Source organism: Anomalospiza imberbis, chromosome 15 (genome assembly GCF_031753505.1).
Source record: "Anomalospiza imberbis isolate Cuckoo-Finch-1a 21T00152 chromosome 15, ASM3175350v1, whole genome shotgun sequence".
Taxonomy (NCBI): domain Eukaryota; kingdom Metazoa; phylum Chordata; class Aves; order Passeriformes; family Viduidae; genus Anomalospiza; species Anomalospiza imberbis.
In genome coordinates this window covers 13,297,655-13,317,676 of record NC_089695.1, presented here as the reverse complement: position 1 = coordinate 13,317,676, position 20,022 = coordinate 13,297,655, and the positions used below count along the sequence as shown (strand labels likewise).

General features: G+C 42.1%; 1 protein-coding gene across 1 annotated transcript in view; it reads right to left on the bottom strand.

Moving 5' to 3' along the window:
- Nucleotides 1-20,022, bottom strand: part of GALNT10 (polypeptide N-acetylgalactosaminyltransferase 10) — an 82,124-nt gene that overhangs the window by 42,377 nt on the left and 19,725 nt on the right. The window contains exons 2-3 of the mRNA XM_068205977.1: nucleotides 1,383-1,485; nucleotides 365-503 (exon numbers count right to left, since the gene is read on the bottom strand). Of these exons, the coding sequence (XP_068062078.1) occupies nucleotides 365-503; nucleotides 1,383-1,485 (242 nt within the window). The remainder of the gene's footprint in view (nucleotides 1-364; nucleotides 504-1,382; nucleotides 1,486-20,022) is intronic.

Below are 20,022 nucleotides of genomic sequence, written 5' to 3'. Positions count from 1 at the left end.
ACGCATAGTTGAGTGAAGCTACTCACATCTTTTTCTGCTCCTGAGCATTCCACAGTCATTTCCAGCTAGTGGCCAACATAAGAAGTGGAACCTCTGGGTTACATTAAAGATTTCTTCTGAGCGGGGTTGCAAGTTTAAGACTTTTGAAATCAAAAAATGATTTTCTTCCCCCAGACCTGATCTCTTTTATTTCCCACTGAAATTACTGTACACCATCCTTTATTAAGGAAATACCAGGACCCAGCTGTGCAAGGATTGCATTTTATGAACAAAGGTACAGGAGTCCATAATAAAAAAGAACACATTCCTGTAGAGGTGGTAATTTGCAAACCTTCACTCCTAGAAATGCAAACTGTATACTCACTTTGGATGCCTGATGTCTGGAAGGGAACGATTCAGAGAAATTTTATCACTCACAAAGATATTAAAGCCATTTTCCCTGTATGCCTGGTCCACTCGCTCTGCATCAGTCATTGGGTAAGGTTTTCCCTGTTCTCCATTTCCTGTGGATAGACAGAAAGTAAATACAGATCATTGCTGCTAATTAGTGCTTAACGGGCCAGAAACTAATCCATATAGCAGAAAAAAGAGCATCTTATAGTCCTTTGAACATTCCTTTATGAGTTTTGTGCTCTGTGTCATTTAGCACCAGGTCAACCACGTCAATTTAACAATTTTATCTGATAAGCAGTTTTGCTACAAACCACTGATCTGTGCAAATCAAAGGTAAAAATCTTCCTCCTAACACCAGAAACAGATGAAGGGGTTTTGGCAATGCTGTGGAAGATCTGCAGAATGCCTTTTGTTTCACAGTGGGAAGAATCCATGTGGTTTGACTATCTCAGCACTGTTGGAATTCTCAGCACAGATGGATTTGTGCTCTCGCACTGAGGGGCAGAGCCCTTGCAAACACACCAGCGTGAAGCTGTGACATTCAAAATGGGCTTTATTTGCAATGCAAGACAAACCCCAGAATTATGGAACGGCCTTGCATCAATGTTATAGTCCAGAGCGTTTCTCTTATTCTTCCTTTCTGGATTTCCCAGTGTTGGGAGAGATACATGCACACTTTTTTTGAGTGAGGGGGATAAGTTTTCTAAAAATCAATTTTCCACCTGTCATAAAAACACCAAGATTTAAGCGATACATTTGCACCTCAAAATAGTTCTTGTGGAGTTGAGGAGAAAGGAATTTAACTTTGTGGGATTTATCTGTGTGGGATTAACACAGTTAAAAGATTAAGAGATTAATTGGCTTTAATGCTGCATCATGTCAAGAACATCACCTCGACCCTAATGTTGAACGTTGTTCTACACTCAGCCTACCAAATAAAATCAAAGTTACAATCTATATTAAACCATTTTTATAGCAATCTTACATACCTACACGCTCAGAGTCCCTCCTTATGGCTTCTTTGTTATGCCAGTCCTTTTTCCTTTGTCCATCAGCAAAGTAAGGGTCTTTCTTTTGCCTCACGTATGGTGCCTTTTAAACAAAAATTGGATATATAATAAATACACAACAAATGAAACCTTTCCTCAGCAGCCTCCCCTTCCTGTAAGAGGAAATTAAACATCTCCCTTAAGGTAAGATCATCACAAGCAAGTAGCTTTTAGCCTGAAAGGGGTGAGGGAGGAAGTGAGTTCTGCTTGTTTCAGAACTTTATCTGAGTCTGTTAAGTAATATTTTTCCAGGGCACCATCACATATGCAGAACATTATTTCTTAATCAGAGAATCTATTAAAAACTCCCATTTTCATTTTGAAAACATCCAATACATCTTACAGCCTTTTTGTTAATTAAATAGGATGTATTGGGAGACTATTGCAGGATCATTATTAATGAGACACCGCCACACCTGAATAAAATCAAAATAAGATTTAAAAGGTCATTTATTAAGACTCTTGCTGCTGAACCCAATTAGAGATCCTATTTCATTATGTTGTTCCTGAAATTCAAGCCACGGGTGCTTTGAAAACAAGTCAGCAATTGAAGATCCCCAGTAATCCAATGTCTCCAGCTCACCTCTGACTGCACAGGATGGAGACTCACATTTGCTGAAGGAAAGAGGAGTCATGAGAGGCACTGCAAAAGCCTTATTGATTCACATCAGGAAGGAGAAGGCAAGTGCAGCCTCAGAGCAGCTGAGCTGGTGAAAAACCACAAGTCCTGTCATGAAAAGGCTCACCTGAACTCACCAAACATAAATATCAAACGAATTTGCTTAACCTGCCTTGTGCTTTTCCAGCTGTCCCATTAAACAGCACTGCTCTCCAAATTCCTGCCTGGTGATAATGCCACCCCTTCTAATCATTCCCACTAAATAACCCACACTAGAGCACACTACCATCCTGTGAAATTTTGGCCTCTGTTTTACAAGAACAATTCTTTGCCAGGCCAGCTTACTGACCAGTCTCCTCCTCTGCCAGGAAAAGTCCTGGAAAGCTCTCGCAGACCAGAGCACCTCCTTGCCAAGAGAGTTTTGCCAACTTTCTGAGCACTAACCTTCTGCACAAGTATCATCATGGGCACAGGAACAACTGGCAGGTCTGAAATCTCTATATTTTAGATCTCTTTTGTCTCTTGTTTATAGTGTTCTGGACTGAATGCACACACCAGGAGAATCAATGACAATGCCACTGTCCCTCCTGCCATTTGCTGGGATTAAACATAAGAAAATCCCTTAAAAGCAGTGGAAACTCCACCCACCACTGCAGAGGAAAGCATGGCCAGAGTGTCCAGGGACTAGATCCAGAAGGAAGAATACACAGTGCAGCTCTGAACCTCACAACACCCACCGGGCTTGTGGGAGCCCAGCACCCCAGGTCAAACCTGTACAAAGTGAGCAGGGAATTCAGGCAACCTGGAGAAAAAGAGGAAAACTCAGACCCACCAGCAGACAGACATCCAATCTAACAGAGCACTGCTAAGGGGGCTTAAATCTCCTCTCTTTCTGGCACTTGGACAACTTAAAACTAGAATTGCAGAGGCACCTCCCTTCCCTCTGAAAACACCCCTTGGAAAACACCAGTCCATTGCTGCAGGTACCCATGGGGACTGCTCTCGGTGCTGGTTTTGGCTGGGGTAGAGTTAACTTCCTTCACAGGAGCTGGTATGGGGTTGTGACTTGGCTTTGTGCTGGAAAGTGTTGATAAAACAGGGATGTTTTTGTTGCTGCTGGGCAGGCCTTAGCCAGAGTCAAGGCTTTTTTGCTTTGCCCTCAGAGAGGAAGGTGGCAGTGCATGGGAAGCTGGGAGGGGACACAGCCAGGGTCCCCAGGGACATCCCAGACCATGTGGTGTCATGCTCAGCACATAAAGCTGGGGGAAGGAGGAGGAAGCAGGGTTTTTTGGAGTGATGACATTTATCTTCCCTGCTTTCCTGGAGAAAGCTGAACACCTGCCTGCCCGTGGTAAGCAGGGAATGGATTCCCTGGTTTGTTTTGCTTTGCGGGGTTTTTGATTTACTTTTTAAACTCTGTATCTCAACCCATGAATTTTCTCACTTCTAACTCTGCCAGTTCTCACCCCCACCCCACGGCAGGGGTGAGCTGCCAGCTGGGACACAACCACGACACATTCCTCGTGAAACACACTGAAATGCACTAACAGGATGGATCTGGAGCTGTCCTCCACAACAGCTCCCGGGAGACGGGAGAGAAGTTTGAAATACACCCCAAAGGATTCACACCAACATATCCAGACCCCTGTGAGGGAAGCCACAGCACTGGGCTGGTTCAGGAGGAGCATCTCTCACCATTACACAGCTGTCCCACCACACAGCAGCCCAAAAGCCATTAAAAAGCACTTGCAGCCATCCTGCTCAGCGTGTGCAGCCCCAGGCTCTGGGCTGGGCTGATCCTTGTCTTTGTGAACTCGGTGTAGGATAATGTGTACAGGGAAGTAAATTTTCTGCACAGCTTCAAGCCATTCTTCAGAGGGGTCAGCAATGTGCATGTAAACATCCTCAGAGCAAGCAACAACCTAATGCAAGCAATTTAAACTCTGAGATAGAGGGAAAGCAGGCAGCAGCACAACATCCTCCAGGGCTGTTAAAAAAAAGGAAAACAGAACCAGAAAAAAAAATCCCAGAGACTGCCACTGCATTACCCACTACACCAACCAGACACACGGACAGTAGAATGTCAAGCACACTGATGTATTTCTCTCAGTCACAGATACATTTACACATAAAAGCATCTGTGAGCTGGGTTAAGCTAACCCTGTCAGGGCCACACTTGTCAGTAATTTGTAAACTTTAAATTAAGCAAGAGGGAAAACTACGAAGCACACACATCAGTTATTCAGACCTCTCTGAACTGCAGTGTGGGACTTCAGAGGTGCACAGAGTGAGAGTTATTGATCCTGAAGTCCTGGGAACAGGCTCTGCACAGCTCTCAGTCTGGAGACTTAAAAGGATCAACACTTCATGTTGGCACTGACAAAATGAAATGAGGACTGTGCAGGGTGAGTCATTATCAGCTCCTCTGTCTGCACTGCTCATGATGTTTCTGCCCTGTACAGCTGACACCAAACTTTCCTATTCACACAGGACAAGCACAACACGAACCTCTGTTGGATCAACATGAACCTCCAAGTGGCTCTTAGAATCCTGAAGGGTAGACACAGTTCCAAGTCATGGCAGACATGCTGCATTCTGGAGCTTTTTTTGGTCTTTGGCAGAGTTCATCCAACACTGGAGTCCTCCATTACATTTAATTCAGCTTGGGTAAATGTTAAGAGGTTAGAATATTTCTTACTGTATCCCTTGCAAGCAAACATACAATGCTTACACTGGTTTTGCAGGTCGCTGTTAAAACATCATAACTGAAAAGTCTGATGTGAGTCACTGACAAGTTCTGTCAACAGTGTCTAAACATTAATTTTGAAGTGACTTTCAGTGCTAGAAAAGGATTATCAGTGTCTTTGCCTCAGTGACCTTGCCAGCCCTCACCATCCACACAGCCCTGGAGGGAAGGTGTAGCTGCAGCAGCCCGATCAGTGTCGTATTTCTGGTTAATAAACCACACTTTCAATACCAAACAAATTTCAGCAGACCACCAAAAAACGTCAGTGTGAACCATAAAACATTTGCCTTCCCCCTCCTCGACTGCAGTTCTTATCTCATGCCATCACTATCAGCAGAGCTGTGTGTAAGGTTACGGGCACGATGCCACCACGGGCAGAGGAAGGATGTGCACATATGTCCTCAAAGTCCCTCTCATTGGGAAAATGGGCAGGTTGCTGACATTGATGTGATTTTGGAAGCTCTTTTCTTTCTTGCTTGCTATCCTCCCGCCACCCCCTTCTTTGTAAAAGATGTCTGAAGCTCTAGCAATCCAGACACAGCATACAGGGACCAGAATGTTGCTTTTTTTAGTGGTTTCCTTCAGGGATGCTGCATGGGATTTGACTCAATTATGCAAATTATATAACTTGATGATACTCCTTCAACAAATGCTCTAGACTGTGATATCAGAGCAATCTGCAAAAGACAGCAAGTTTCCTAGGACTGACTTTTTCTTTAACTCTTAAACAAGCATCTCATTTATAGGGAGTTATGTCATACTTGTAATGCTGTATTTCATCTCAATTTCCACTCCCGTCCTAATTTCTCATTAACTCTAACTGCAGAGCAGGAGGTAGAACATTCCTGTCCAAACCCTCCACCATTATTCCCCCCTTATGTGCATTTTATCTGTGGAATGCAGTGACCATTGTATGAACATTGGAGCTGTCAATTCTGCATGGTTAGGGTAAATTCACATTATGGATGTGGATTTCTATCCCTATAAAAGAGGTCAGCAATTTTCACTTTTGCTCTGCGTTAGCTTCCCATTTTGCAAAAATATAGCTGGTTTTTTTTAAATGGTCACTTGTAAATAACATGTAAAAAGCAGATTTTAAAGCGTGAAGGTTTCATTATGATCATGTAGTCAGGCTATGTAAGTGCACCAGCCATTGAATTCCATCCAGTAACTCCTACAACAAGCCCATAAGTCCTATTTCAGCTCAAGCACATTTTCTTTCCCTTAAGAACTGAAAGTTGTTTACCACTAAGGAGTGATTACTTCTCCAGCAATATCTTAAACTGTTCTCCTGTTTCCAGCCTTCATTTTTTAAAAACTGAAAATGAACTAAAGTAGAAAGGCATATTAAGCAATACATTGAAAATGGATTTAGACAGATTGCTGTAAATAAGCCCCTTCTGTTGTCTACCACACTGTTACTTAACACGCCGCCAAAGCAATTGATCAGCGTTCAAACGCCAAATGCACAAAAACAGAATTTTAATTTTTTGTTTAATCACTATTTAGTGAGCCTGGCTGCAGCCAAAATAAAAAAAAACAGAAGTGCAGATGGAGACATAAGCCAAGAGTTTTCCACACATGAGGAAAAAAGATTTGCTGAAGCATATATGTTAACCATAATGCTGTACAGATCTCAAACTCTCTTCAAACATTTGTTTTGCTGATTTATTATTTTCTTTCAAACCAAGGAGCCATAATGCGACCCATGATTTCTTGAGACAGTGTCAAACAGGGCACCTGCTTCACTCCAGACCTCTTCATTTATCCCAGCACCTCATCAAGTCTGTCTTGCTCTTATATCCTACGACAAGACGTTAAAGATGCCAAAATAATTCAAGAAAAACAATAGGGAAAGGGAAAGCAGCAAATAAGAGCCATTCCTCTATTTATTAAAGGAATTTGCAACCTGAGGTGAACTTGGTGGAAGAGCACACACGTGGGGAACAATCCAGTTGTCACATTCTGTGACGTGAAAAGCAGAAAGAGAAAACATCTACAGGCAGACTCTTTCCAGTCTTCCAAAACCTGCAGAACCTGGGGTGATTCAGGAAGCAAAATGTGAGGGAAGCCAGGTCTAGCAGAAAACAGGAGGAATCCTCCCTCTCACTGCAGCAAACTCCGGTTTTAATTATCGTGGGACCATCCATGCCAAATGTAAGTAACCCTTTCATAAATAAATAGATAGCAAGTGTTATTGCACCATGAAGAAATGCAATTCTTTCTTTGGTTTGTCAGAGCTCTATTAGCAAGTGTTGAACAACAAACTGGTACGCACTCACACAGCACAAACAGACTCCACCCTTTTTACTGGCACGAAAACAGCTGAGACTTTCAGATGAGCTAATGAAAAATAAAAATATCACCAACATCAGCTGGAGGCTGCTCCTGGGTCAGGAAGCTGAGCATAACCTCAGTCAATCAAAGCTCCTCGATTACTGGAACAGGAGGCAGCACACTACTGGAAAAAAAGGCTGCTAAAAGCCTGTTGTGTGATCTACCCAAGTGTTTTCAAAAGGTTAATTTTTGAAGCTATTTCAGTCCATAAAAAATTTAAAAGGTACATTAACATAATTCATACCTTCAACATTTCAGGCACTATTATAAGGCAATGCAGGACTAAATGGTACCCCATCATGCAGAATTTTTAAAGTGCTCTCAAAGACAAAAAAGCCAAGTTCATCTTCACAGCTTGTTGGGACTCACATCCAAGCAACAGGTTTGAACCAGACTTTATTTTTTCCTGCAGAATGCTATACCTTGGCCATTATTTTCTTTCTCACCTGTAACACCAGTAATACTGAAATTCAGTTTTCTCCTTTGTTTTTGAGGAGGCCAGGCTTCGGAGCATGGAAATATCCTGTCTGATTCCTCCAGCAGTAGAGCCCCAGATAACTGTGGGCACTCCTGGATCAGTCCTTACCCCGTGTCAGAGAATGAAACCACAGCTGGAGCAGAACCAGCTGAAAAGATCAGTGTAGAAAGGCACAAAGCAGAGCCTTTTGTGCAGAACACCCAGGGACATTTGGGAGCTGTAGAGTTATTAAAGATTATGTTCCTTGCACAGAACACCAGCCCCTCAGTGGATGGGACAGCCTGCTGCTTTCAGCTGACTCTGCTCTGTAATGCAGTAAGTTTTCTGGATCAAGTGCTAGAACAGTACTTGTTTGAAATGAAACTCCCCCCCCCCCTTTAAATTCCTTCAGTTAACAAGTTTTATTCAACATCAGTTGCTGAAAACCCCTTAGCACAAACAAAAAAAAAATTCATCCAGCAAAAAGTCCTGGATCATCAGTGGATTAAAGTCTGCAGACATCAGCTGAGGACACTGACAGGACATCCAGCTTAGTCATCGATCTCTGCCAACACCTCACACTTTGTTCTTTGCTTACTTTTAGATATAATATTATAGTTTTGTGATGTCTGCTGTTCTGAACTTACTGTTTGACTAATTCAGCCTGCAGAGGCACAGCACCTTCCAAGGTCAGTACAGAGCACCAAGCAGCACTTTCCTCCCTGAATTTAAGCACATCTTGTGATAGCACAGCAGTTTCAGTCTCAAGACTTTCCTTTCAGCCGCTAAAACCCCAGCTGGCCTAGTTTTAGAATTCATTTGCCCACAACAGCTTTCTCATCTTTTCTGTTCACTAAAACGTTTACAGCCCTTTCCATCTACAGAACTGCTCCACCTCCCACACTGAGCCTGTCTCAGGAATCTGCTGAACACCGTGGAATAAGCTCCTGCAGGTATTTAGCTGGGGTAAACCACCTTATTTTCCCCTCAAGCAATAGGAACATTTCTTTGACCTTGCTCTAAGATACAGCAACACCCTATAAAATTCCCAAAGAATATCTCATGCCCTGGCTAGCCTCTGGCTGAGATGGAGACAACCGCCTCCTCACCTTGCCTGAGCCACAACAGCCTCGAGGGGCTCAGACAACAAACACACGAAATCAAGATGTAGACAAAAGTAATCTCTGAACTGCCATTCCAAATAAGATTAGACTTCCCACCCCTCCCACCTTCCCTTTCTGCTTTACAGCTTGCTGGAAACGTAAAACTAGATGAGTCTTCCCAAGGAACCAGGGCACATTTAGTGTTTTATCACACGTCCAAGAGCTGGCTTTGGACTGCAACTCCTGGAAGAAGCCACGGGCATGAAATCCAGAGAGATGCATTTTGTTTTCCACAGAATCTAGTGCTAGCTGAAGCTGTCTTAAATACAGCCTTATGTTCACAGAAGGAGGGAGCAAGCTGGTTTGGAGATCAGCTTGAGAAATGACCATTTGAAGCAGAGCCTGGCGCGTGTCTGCAGACACCCACACTCCATTTAACTCAACTGAACAGCCCACAAGATGTAGTGGCTTCCTACAAGGGCAAACTTTGGAGCACTGTTTCTGAAATCTGACTTTCCAGTAAGACTTACAGATTATGCTGCATATGCAAAAACAGTTGAATAATCTGTATTATGATTTAATAAAAATGCAGGACACAAAACCTATTAATTCCATCATTTTGGTGAATTCCCTGTACTCGAGCTATAAACTCCAGATCAGATTGTAGGAATGTTAAGCCAATCGAGGACTGCTCAGATGAACACGACTTCCAAATATGTTATAAACAAACATAGAAGCAAACATTGTATAATATTAGCAGAAATCTCAAAAATACATCAAAATTAGTATCCTCAACACAGAAATACTACAGAGAGATTAAATTCCCAGCACTCAACCAATACAAGATGACAACTCAGGTGGAGCTGCACGTAGGTGGACCTGGCAAATGTGTGACTGCAAATTTGACTTGTTCAGATTACAGGAAAAAATGCACAGCATTTATCAATCTTTGAATGATAAAACATGGCAATTTGTGCCTTTCATTCAGTGGAATTGGGTCCTTGGGGAACCCTGGTATAAGTCCTGGTATAAACTGGCATAACTGGTACAAAAAAAAGAAATGAAATGATAAAAAAAGATAAGACTGCTAATGTTCCAATAATCTCTGAAGCAAGGACAGGACAAAATCTAACTGCTAGACAGGCAAAAGAAGAATGCCAAGTACTTTCCACAGAGACAGACATTTCAAGAGAAAAACACTTAATTTTGGGGACTTACCAATGTGCAAAGTATACTACCAGGACACTCTGCACTTTGTGATAAAGGCACAGGCGAGACTGCACTAGAACATGTTTTCTGAGGTAAGATGAGCGAGGCAGTTTGAAAGCTTGCCAACAGTTATAGTTCATAATAGTAAACAGAAATGCTCAGGATTTTGCCCAAAAAAGCAGGCAGAGCAACATAAGGCATCCATAAGCCTGACAGAGCTGCTGCAGTCTGCAACAGCTGACAGTGTAGATCAGATATTTACCTTTCCTCATGGAAATTGGGCTGCTGCCAAACTTACACAAACAAAATTCAAGGGCACATTATGGAAGGTTTGATGCCTGGTGAGGGGCAAAGATTTGGCACCAAGCACACAGTACACTGGCTTCAGAAAGGTTAATACTGCTCTTCTGAAATCTCCAGAAAGGTAAAAAAAGACCCAGCATTCAGCACTATGGAAAAATATATTCAATCCATACAAAACCTACGTGACAGATATGACTCAAAAACTGGAATAAGAACTGTAGCTGCCACTTTGCTGTGTGCCAGGTACTGAGAATGTGTTTTATGTCAGCACAGTGCTTCCCACAGCAAGTTGCATACCATGCTTAGTAACTGTTTCTTCCCTGAATTTTGAAAGCCACTAGGGGAAAAAAAAAAAATCTGTATTTTCGTTTTTTTTTTCCTTGAGCCTTTACCCATCATTAGGAGTTACACATAAAATTAAGGAAGTATCTCTAGCCAGATATTTGAGAGGAGACCCAATCTGACTGTCATCTGTGGAAAAGTCAGACCCAAAACCAGAGGATGGCAGAACACCTATGAACAGCATCCACCGACACAGGGAACGATCCCCAGATCTGCTCTGCCAGCTCACCTTGCTCAGCAGACCATGACTGCAGCTTAACCCTAAAGCATCCCAGCAAATACAGACAGGTGGCACAACAAATATTCAGCCAAAGGATTTTAGGGAGAACTTAAGGCATCAAGAGGCCTACAGATATGTTCAGAGTGCACTCTTCCCCCATTTATCTCCTGCTACCAGGAAGAATTAGCCTGCCTACACAACACACACATCTTGAACCACGTATAGTTCCTGCTAATTCCAGTAAAGCAAAAAGAAGCAAAAAGCATTTTTCTGTTTTATTTTCCACACTCTTCTGGCAGTACCTTTAGTGCTGACACTGCTCACTTGCCTTGCAGACATTGGGAAATCAACAACCACTCTGACAGCTTTAGTTTAGGAAAAAAAATCATTTTTTTCCAATAAACTTTTACTATTACTTCAGGTGGTGCTCCAAAACAGCTTTGCTGCCTGATTCTCACCAACAGCATCACTCTCAGCACAGCTTTTTCTTAGCAGCAAAACCACAATTTTCTGGCTTTCATCAACAGAATACTCCTATTTCCCTTTTAGCTATTTAAAGATTTTAAAGTGAATTCCTTACCCCCTTCCTGGCAAACTTGATGCTTCTTGACAGTGTTATGTTAAATGTTAAACTGAAAACATCAGCGCTGAAAAGAAACATTTAACAGGGCTCTTCTTCCCAAGGAGTTAAATAACTGTTGCTCACACAGCTAGCATGTTGCACCCAGCAAATGCACAAAAATCCCAAATTCTCAGAAATCAGACTTACTGCACATAAATCCAAAATTCAGTCATCAACCTCTTCTAGGAGACCAGGTCACCACTGATGGGTGGAAAAGTGACTCAGAGAACACAGATATTATGGACTAATAAAAAACCCCACCAGGATCCACTCAGGGAAGGTTATCCCATGGATGAGTTCTTTGCACCTTAAAAATAACTTGCATTTCCAGTAATGTTTAGAGGCCTCTCAGGAGTTAAAAGCTGAGGTGCCAAGCACATGTCCCCAGCAAGGGAGAGTGTCTGGCACCCTTTCCCCACTCCTCCCTCCACAGGGAAAGCACTGGCAGAGCTCCCTGCAGCGCTCCTGGGCACCGTATGTGCATCATCTCCTCACACTTCCCCAGTTTCATACTCCTCTCCCAAGCAAGCTGCTCACGAGGCTTCACTGCACCCCTTTCCAACAGCACATGGAATTGTGAGTGTCACACATCTTTATGCCAAGCCAAGACTTAACTGTCCACGCCTGCACCCTGGGGTGAGGTGAGGCTGACCCAAGGACAGGAAAGGATCAAGTCCCTTCTAGAGATGCCCTCTAGTAGTGACCACTGAGCCTGGTTTGGGCGCAATAGGGGAAAACAGAGGCTGGAACAACAAATTAATCGGGTCTGGGAAGAAGCTGGTTGACAGTGTTAGGCTGCTTGTGGAAGGCAGATAGAATTTCCAATAACTGAAAGATGCTGAACATTTCTGGGGAATTGAGGAAGAGCAGGGCTGGGGATGCAGACACCAAAACAGTGTATATGTCTAAAAGGTGACAAATCACTTTTGGATGTCATCTTAAAAGTGACAAACTGCTGCTAACTACAGCAGTGTCAGGATTAAAAAGGAAGAAACAAGCAGCTTGTTTGTGGGACACGTAACAACCAGGCAGACAGGAGAGAAAATAAAGGTGTCACTGATGCAAAACTGAGCACACTGAGTCTTGTTATGGTTAATATCCAAATTGGAATTCACTCAAATCTAATCAAAACTTACACATTCTGATGCAAACATTCAGGTCATGTGTCAAAACAATCTTTGCCAGAATCTTTCTAGACCCTGTAAAATTATCTATCGATTTCAATACTGGAATGGAAAACAGGCTTGTTAAATCTGCTGATGTCGCTAACTGGAGAATGGGATTAAAATTCAAAAGCAGTCCTGGCCACAGAAAAAAGCATCAAAAATTTAGGATACAATTCAAAGGGTAAAGAAGACATTAGCTGCACAAATGTGAGACTTCAATGATTTTTTATGCAGCTGTTCAGCAGCTATTCTATCATCATGACTGTATGGAACTCTGTCCTGCTGTTTGAAAAAAGCTAATTTCATCCTGAGATATTTACAAAAACATCACACGCAGAAAAATGCAAAATAATGGATGATGATGAGGGCAGAGATGACTGGGCAGAAAAGGAAGGGCATGCATTATAAATAGCCCCCACACTTTTCCACACTGCTGCAAAAAAGAAAAGGCCAAGACATGAAATTACAAGTACCACACATGGAATTATGGAACAGGCTCTTCAACTACATGAGAAATTAATATATTCCATCCTGGGCCAAGAGGCAATTAGACTTTGAGGAGTTTCATTTCACCACAAGGATCTTAAGGGAGGTCCTTCCCTTGAGAATACACTGAATTCCTGAAATTTTACATGTCCACTTCCTGGATAGAGTTATAGCAGCCAAACATCCTCATGAGCATCCTTTAGGCATCACATTAAAACATATCCCAATATTTTCTATTTTCCTAGATCTATTCCAGCTCCTATAGCACAGTAGAACTAAATTCCAAAGAAGCTGAATTATTTAGAGCATCTACTGTCCTTCAGGGTCATTACAAGAGCACAGAAGTTAGGCCTATGATAAAATATAAATTCTCTTCTCTACGGCATAGTCTGACCTCGCTATAATGAAGCTCCATGGGACTGAGAAAAATTGCTGTACAGCAGGACATTCTCTGAAATACAGTTTTTGTAGCTTCTAATACCAGAATAAAGAAGCACCCAGTTTGACTCAAATGTGTTATAGATGGTATTTTTACGAGTCTTGCTCCATATTGAAAGAATACTGCTTAAGCATTGACAAAAAGGGAAAAAAATCAATAAGGAAATAAAACGCATGGTTATACATGAGATGCAGCAGAGAATGACAGCAACAAACCCCTCAGATTTGCTTAGGTGTTTGCTCTACCAAGTCTCATTAAACAGGAAAAAAGAATTAAGTTCCCACTGCTGGGACTGTTTCGGAGAGGGCAGGCTATTAGCAGGTCGTGTTAGAGAGCACCTGACTAATTCATTGTGTGTTCATCTCTCTGGAGTCCTCTGAAAATTTATGGTGTAACACCTCGTGGCAAAAACAGCACTGGCAAAACAGTGCTGGCTGCTCAGCTCACACAGGGAGCTCCACTTCAGCTCTTGGGAGGAATTCTGAAGGTGAATCTCTGCTCAGCCTCTGCTCAGTCCAGAGCAGCATAAACTATTTTAAATCCTCCTTTTAATGGGAACAGGCAGTAAGACACAACTTGTATCCTAGATTTTGTGTGTTCTCTGGACTCAAGGACAGTTGTTCTGGGAGTATTCAGGCAATGCTCAGATGTTCTTTTTAAGAGGCACATTCATTGGCTTTCAGCACAGACAAGGATAACTCTGCTGAAAGGGTTATGGTTAATGCTGTTCTGAACAATGTGAATGAAGGAAGAAGGGCCACTGCCCTCTGGAGAATGATGTCCTACAGAAAAGCAATGGGAAGATCATGGGTGTAACAGACAGCATTTTAAAAAGGTTTTCAGAACAGCCTTTCTGACACTGGCAATTTTTTCCCTCCCTGAAGCAACGCAGATGTTTTGAAAATGGAACACTCCCAGCCTTAAGCATTTTCAACTGTGGTGTGCAAAGAGGAGAGGCTCCCTCTGCTCTGACGTTTGTCTGCACTCACAGTTAACATCAGTCAGACTTCCTCAATCCTGTGATGTGGTGAACTGCAATCAGACAGAACTGCTTCAACAAAAACTTCATCTCCTTCAAGCTCTGTGGTTTTTAAATGCTCTGCCAGACTTGCACATCTGTTGAGTGAGGAAGTGACCTTGGAGGAGAGTAAGGAGGCTGAAGAAACTGCCGGGAACAAAGAGATGCAATTACTGATGATGAACTGGTCTTATTACCAGAGAAGACTGAAGTTCAAGTCTTGATCTGTGTCATAAATGAAGAATCAATCTGGTTAATTATGCCAATAGCCATTCTTCGGAAACCATTTTTCATTACTACCCAAGAAAGAGCTCTGACCTGAGGAGTGAGAGCATTAACCAGAGCATCTGGGGGCAGCCAACACTGCCTGAGAGCTGTTGCCCTTCAGACCCATCTCCTGACCACAGAAAGCTTTCACAGAGATCCCTTTTGCTTGCAACAACAGCCTGTTTCACACACACTTCATGCAGAGAATCTTAAAAACCCTGCCAATGCCGGAGTACTATTAAATATTAATTCAAGACTAGGATAATGGGCAGGGAGGTTCCTTCCTCTCTTCCTGCAAGTCAAAAAATAGTTTTCCATCCAAGAATGATTTTGAAGAAGCTATACTACATATACACATGTAGCAACACAGCCTATCACAAGTTTTTACCAAAAGTGACAAGCTCATGGCGTGAACATTACAATGTCTTAAAACCTCTCAGCAGAAAAGAACAGCTAAAAAGTCCTGAATGACTTTGCTCAGGAGATGGACATCGTGTGTGCTCCAGCTGACCTTACTAATGATCATTCAAGCTTCAAAACTGCTACTAAAGTCTCCGTTGTAAGCAATTATTTGCTCCTGTGCAAAAATGTTCATTTCATGCTCTGTAAACACATCTCCTTGTGAAAGACCAGCCTGCCCATAAAGATTGCTTCTGACAGCCTGCTGACCATCTCCTGCAGCAAGTGCCTGGAGCATCTTTTAGAGGCAGAAACATCTGTTCTCCCCTCCCAGAGAAGAGAACATGTTTACAGGTGAGCCATGTACAATGACCTTGACAAAAGGCAGCTGGAGAGTGTTGGCACTTAAGTAAGACAGAGTAACTTGACACTGTAAAATTAAAGACAGAAGCAACTGCTTTCAAGTAGCTGTAATAATTTGTCATAGCATTCAATCAACTAACCTCTTGTGGAAAACATCCCCTCTGCAGTGCTGCTTTCAGGGTAAGGATTCATGGATGAGACAGGTTGTGGTAAGAAAGATGGCTTTTTAAGTAAAGGTGGAACTGCAAGAGGACAGGTGGTTCTCAAGCTTCAGGGGAAAAAAGCACCACACTGGTTACCAAAACTAGCAGTAATAATCAGGCAGATTATTTAGCCCAAACCACAGACAGCCACACCTAATGCTGTGAGCGGTCCCCACCCATGAGATCGTGAAACATGATGCTATACTGCAAGTGCGTTTTACCCAAGAACATTAGTCTGCATCCCAAATCCATCATACAGTGCCAGTTTTGGGTGTCAGCACATGCAAGACTACTGGGAGACAAGCCACGTATTTTAAGGCAATATGAAAAAAAAAATAAAAATAAAAGCAACTGCCTTCCCAAAACATAAGATAAATGCTCGATGTGGAAGCTGCCACCTTTTCTAGAAAGGCAAGAGAATCATAAATATGCCAGACATTTAATGCATGGAAACAAGTCAACTTTCAATAATTTTATGCTGTTAAGAGATGCACATTGAATATGGACCCAGATCACTTCATAATTCATACCTAACACATACTAAAAGTCAGCCTTGGCATTTCACAGCAAGATGCCAACCAGAGTGGTCTTTCAGATGCAGCTAAATTCACTTCACCATGCAGACAGCAAGGAAACACTTTCACCCTTCCTCAGTATCTACCTCAGAGAGAAGTGCCACTTCTCTCAGTACTACTTCACAGATGACTTCAACCAGACCTATTTTTCCATGCCTCATGTTACAAAACACTCCAGAGGCCACACATGAAGTGAATTAGTCTTTTTTATTTCTAAGAACAGCTTCTGAAACTTGAAGTAAGCAAAGAGACTTCAAGATTTAAGCATCCACATGATGCTCCCAGATTAGGAAATATTTATGTATTTCCATAAATTTACCACTGTGCAAAGAGGCAAGACAAGTTCACCATCCCAAAAAGCCTAAGCCAGAGCAGTTGACTATTATGAATTATAAAAGTAAAAAGCTCAGATAAATGTCTATGTTTCAGTAATCCCATTTAGGACAGCTGCTCAGAAGAGCCTACATAGGACTGGATTTTCACAAATTACATTAACAGGAGGGAGGACCATAACAATTACTGTAATGACAAGATGTCAATCTTGCCAAAAAGTAAAAAGAAAGATTCTTAGTACATGCAATTCAGTGGAATTAGTGTCCAATTTGCATAACAAAACAAAAATCAAGGCTGCTCTGTACTTTCAAGTAAAGCTAATCTTAGATTGATAAATCCTGACACTTTTGTCCATGGTCTGAAGTAAATCCTTGCAAATTCTTTGAAGGGGTGAGACCAATAGTCTTTTTAACTCTACACAGCTGAGCAGAAACAGTTTGCTGAATTACACTGCTGTTCCACACTCATCATCTTCGGAAGCAGAGCTCAGTTTAAAGGCTTTTTTCTTGTCTCAAATCCAGCTTCTCTCATCGATCTGGTTGCAGTAGGTCCCCATGCAGAGCTGTGCCAGCACAGTGCAGGGGAAAGTAAACTGGAAGATGGGGGCAAGACCATCAAATTGCCTCCATTACTGAGACAACCCCTGTCAAAGCCCTCCTTAACCCTCCTGGTTACTGGACCCTCATTTTTCAGGCAGCAGAGCACATTCAGGAAATTAATTTACTATTCTTCCTGCCATCTCTACCACTGAAAAAGTCAAACTCTTTCAGGCTTCCTCATACAGGAACATGTATCAATGTCAGCCTCTCTCTAACCTTTAGGCTTATCAAACCAGAGAGATTAAAAACTTTTTCAAGCAGAAAGTTGCTTTTCTCAAAAGAGAGGGGAAACCTCAGTTCCAGCCTTAAAGGAATCAATAAATAATTATTAGTAGGTGAGAAATTCAACACATTTTTGTCTGCTTAGTCCACCTATTTTAACATTTCCAAGCAGTTGAATCTAATTAGATGCTGCAATTTAAGCCACCTTCCCTATATGAAACTTTAAACAGACACTTGCTTTTGTTTCTAGAACTGCATCAAGCCTGTGTTAGCATTTTAATCTCAGTGACAGCCAAAGAAGAGCCCGATTAAACAACAACTCCACAGTAAAACTGTTCTATTTAATCTTCTTTGCAAGCTTCAGACAGACCTTTGCATAAAAAAACAAAAACAAAAAACAAACCCAAAACAGCAAAACCAACCCATTGCTCATGTAGTTATAAAAGCTTTCATCACTTAATCCTCCAGCCTCTGTAAGAACTCTCCTGACTGTCTGGAACACTTTCTGCAGCAGCTCTCACTGCAGTAAGCTGAACATTTCCTCCAAGAGGGGGAAAGTCTGAAGAAACTACAGTACATGATGAGTGACATGGGAAAATCAAATACTTTAACCTCCAAAATTCCTTTAAACACATTTTTAAAAAGCAGCAGTTGTTTCCAACAAGCCAAGATATTCCACTTAGACCACAGAGATGAGAAACCACCCCAAATTCCTTCAAGTTAAATGGAAGCCAACTTTTTACTAGATTCCATCAAAGGTAGGATCATTTTCTTTTCCTTAAGAAGATGCAAGCTAAAGTTCATAGCTTCTATGGATTTCAGACTATTCAGATCAATTCTGAGAGCTGCATAAAAATACTGTGTGCTTTTGACTGATGTTTCAGAAAATGAACTGTGGCTTGCCTTTTAATCTGGAATGTGAGGGATTCAGGCTCCAAACACAGTAGAGAAAAAGGACCTCTGAGCATAATTATGTTGAGACAGCTGCAGCTGAGGGGTATGTACTATCTTTGAGATTTTTTTTTTCTGATGGAGTTATGGCAGGACACCAGAGCAAGCTCAAGAGATAGTGGAAATATCCTGGGTGACTGGAGGCTCAGGTGAGCAAACAATGAGAAAAGATTCGTATTACAAACATCAACCTTCAATGTATAAACTTTCTTAGTAATGATTTGTAAGCCAAGAAAAAAATGTCCAACTCAACACATGCAACCAGTAGCTCTGGACTCTGAACTCAGTAGAAGTTCTCTTCCTTGCCAAGGATTTTATACATACATTCTGTGATTTTTCCAGAGCCACCCCACAACTGGCAAGCATCAAACCAAACCTCTGCCTGAATGTTTCATTTGTTATAGCATGTCGATACAAAGACCCATTTTATGCTCCTGTACAAACAGAATCAGACATGAAAACCTCTCCTCTTTGCCAGGCACCAGAGAGAGCCTTTGTTCAGCTGCACAAGAATTCAGTGTAACCAGTTCATACTTAAAAATCAGCGTGCAGCAGCCAGTGTTCACCATCCCAGAGCATGGAGAGATTTTCTGGGGGGATTATATCTAAGCAGTTTTAAACACTAATGTGAAATAGCAAAATCCAAATCATTAGACCTGCATTTGCTGGGCTCTGCTCCCGCCCAGGGCACTGTGCCATGTCCCTCCCAGCAAAGCATGCAGGTCCCTGCTCAAGCACTTACCCATTGATGCTTCCAGCCCTAATCTGCTCTTGGAATTGCTCCCCAGTGCCAGGCAGACTCCAGGGATTCCAGTCAGCACAAGCTGGCTTATATTTAAACCAGACCAAAGCTGCAGCAAGGCTCTTTAGGGGTAACACAGCAAGGAGATTCCCTTTGGTCACCCTGTGTGGTACAAACTAGATGCCACATTAGCCTTTTATACATAAAATAAGTACATACCATGTTCTGAAATACCTTTTTACCAAAACAGCTCTCTCACACACACACACAAAAAGAAAAAGTTATTAATAACACTTCAACAATCCCCATTTTCCTTTAAAAATCCATAAAGATTTTTGGCAAGACTCCCAACAAAATTTCAACAGAAATTCTCCCAACAGAATTTCAGTTCATTACTTGTTGAACTGCTAAACATATGAACAAGCCCTATCAGATGCAGAGCCTGTTTGGCACATCCCTGCCTGAAGAGGTATTTCTACTACCCAGTTTTCAGCCTGCAGCCTTGAGTCACTCAGCCTGTCCCCTCAGGACACCTCCTTCCTCCCCTGTTGACCTGAGAACTCTTGAGCTGCATATGGAATCACATGTTAATGAGGTGTCTACAGCAAAGCACAGATATTTTCCCACTCTCTCTCAGGGTATGGAGAAATGAATGTGAATGGTTTATGCAGTGATGGATCAAGCTGTCTGAATTTTGCAAGTCAAGGACATCAGATGCAATTCCCATGTCAATATTCATGTGGTCCCTCTCCCCCCACAAAGCCACACATCTGATACACAAGCAACATTTTGTATCCCATGTATATGTGAAAATATCTTTCTGGTGATTCAAAGGATTCAAAGCTATGCAGAAAAGAGA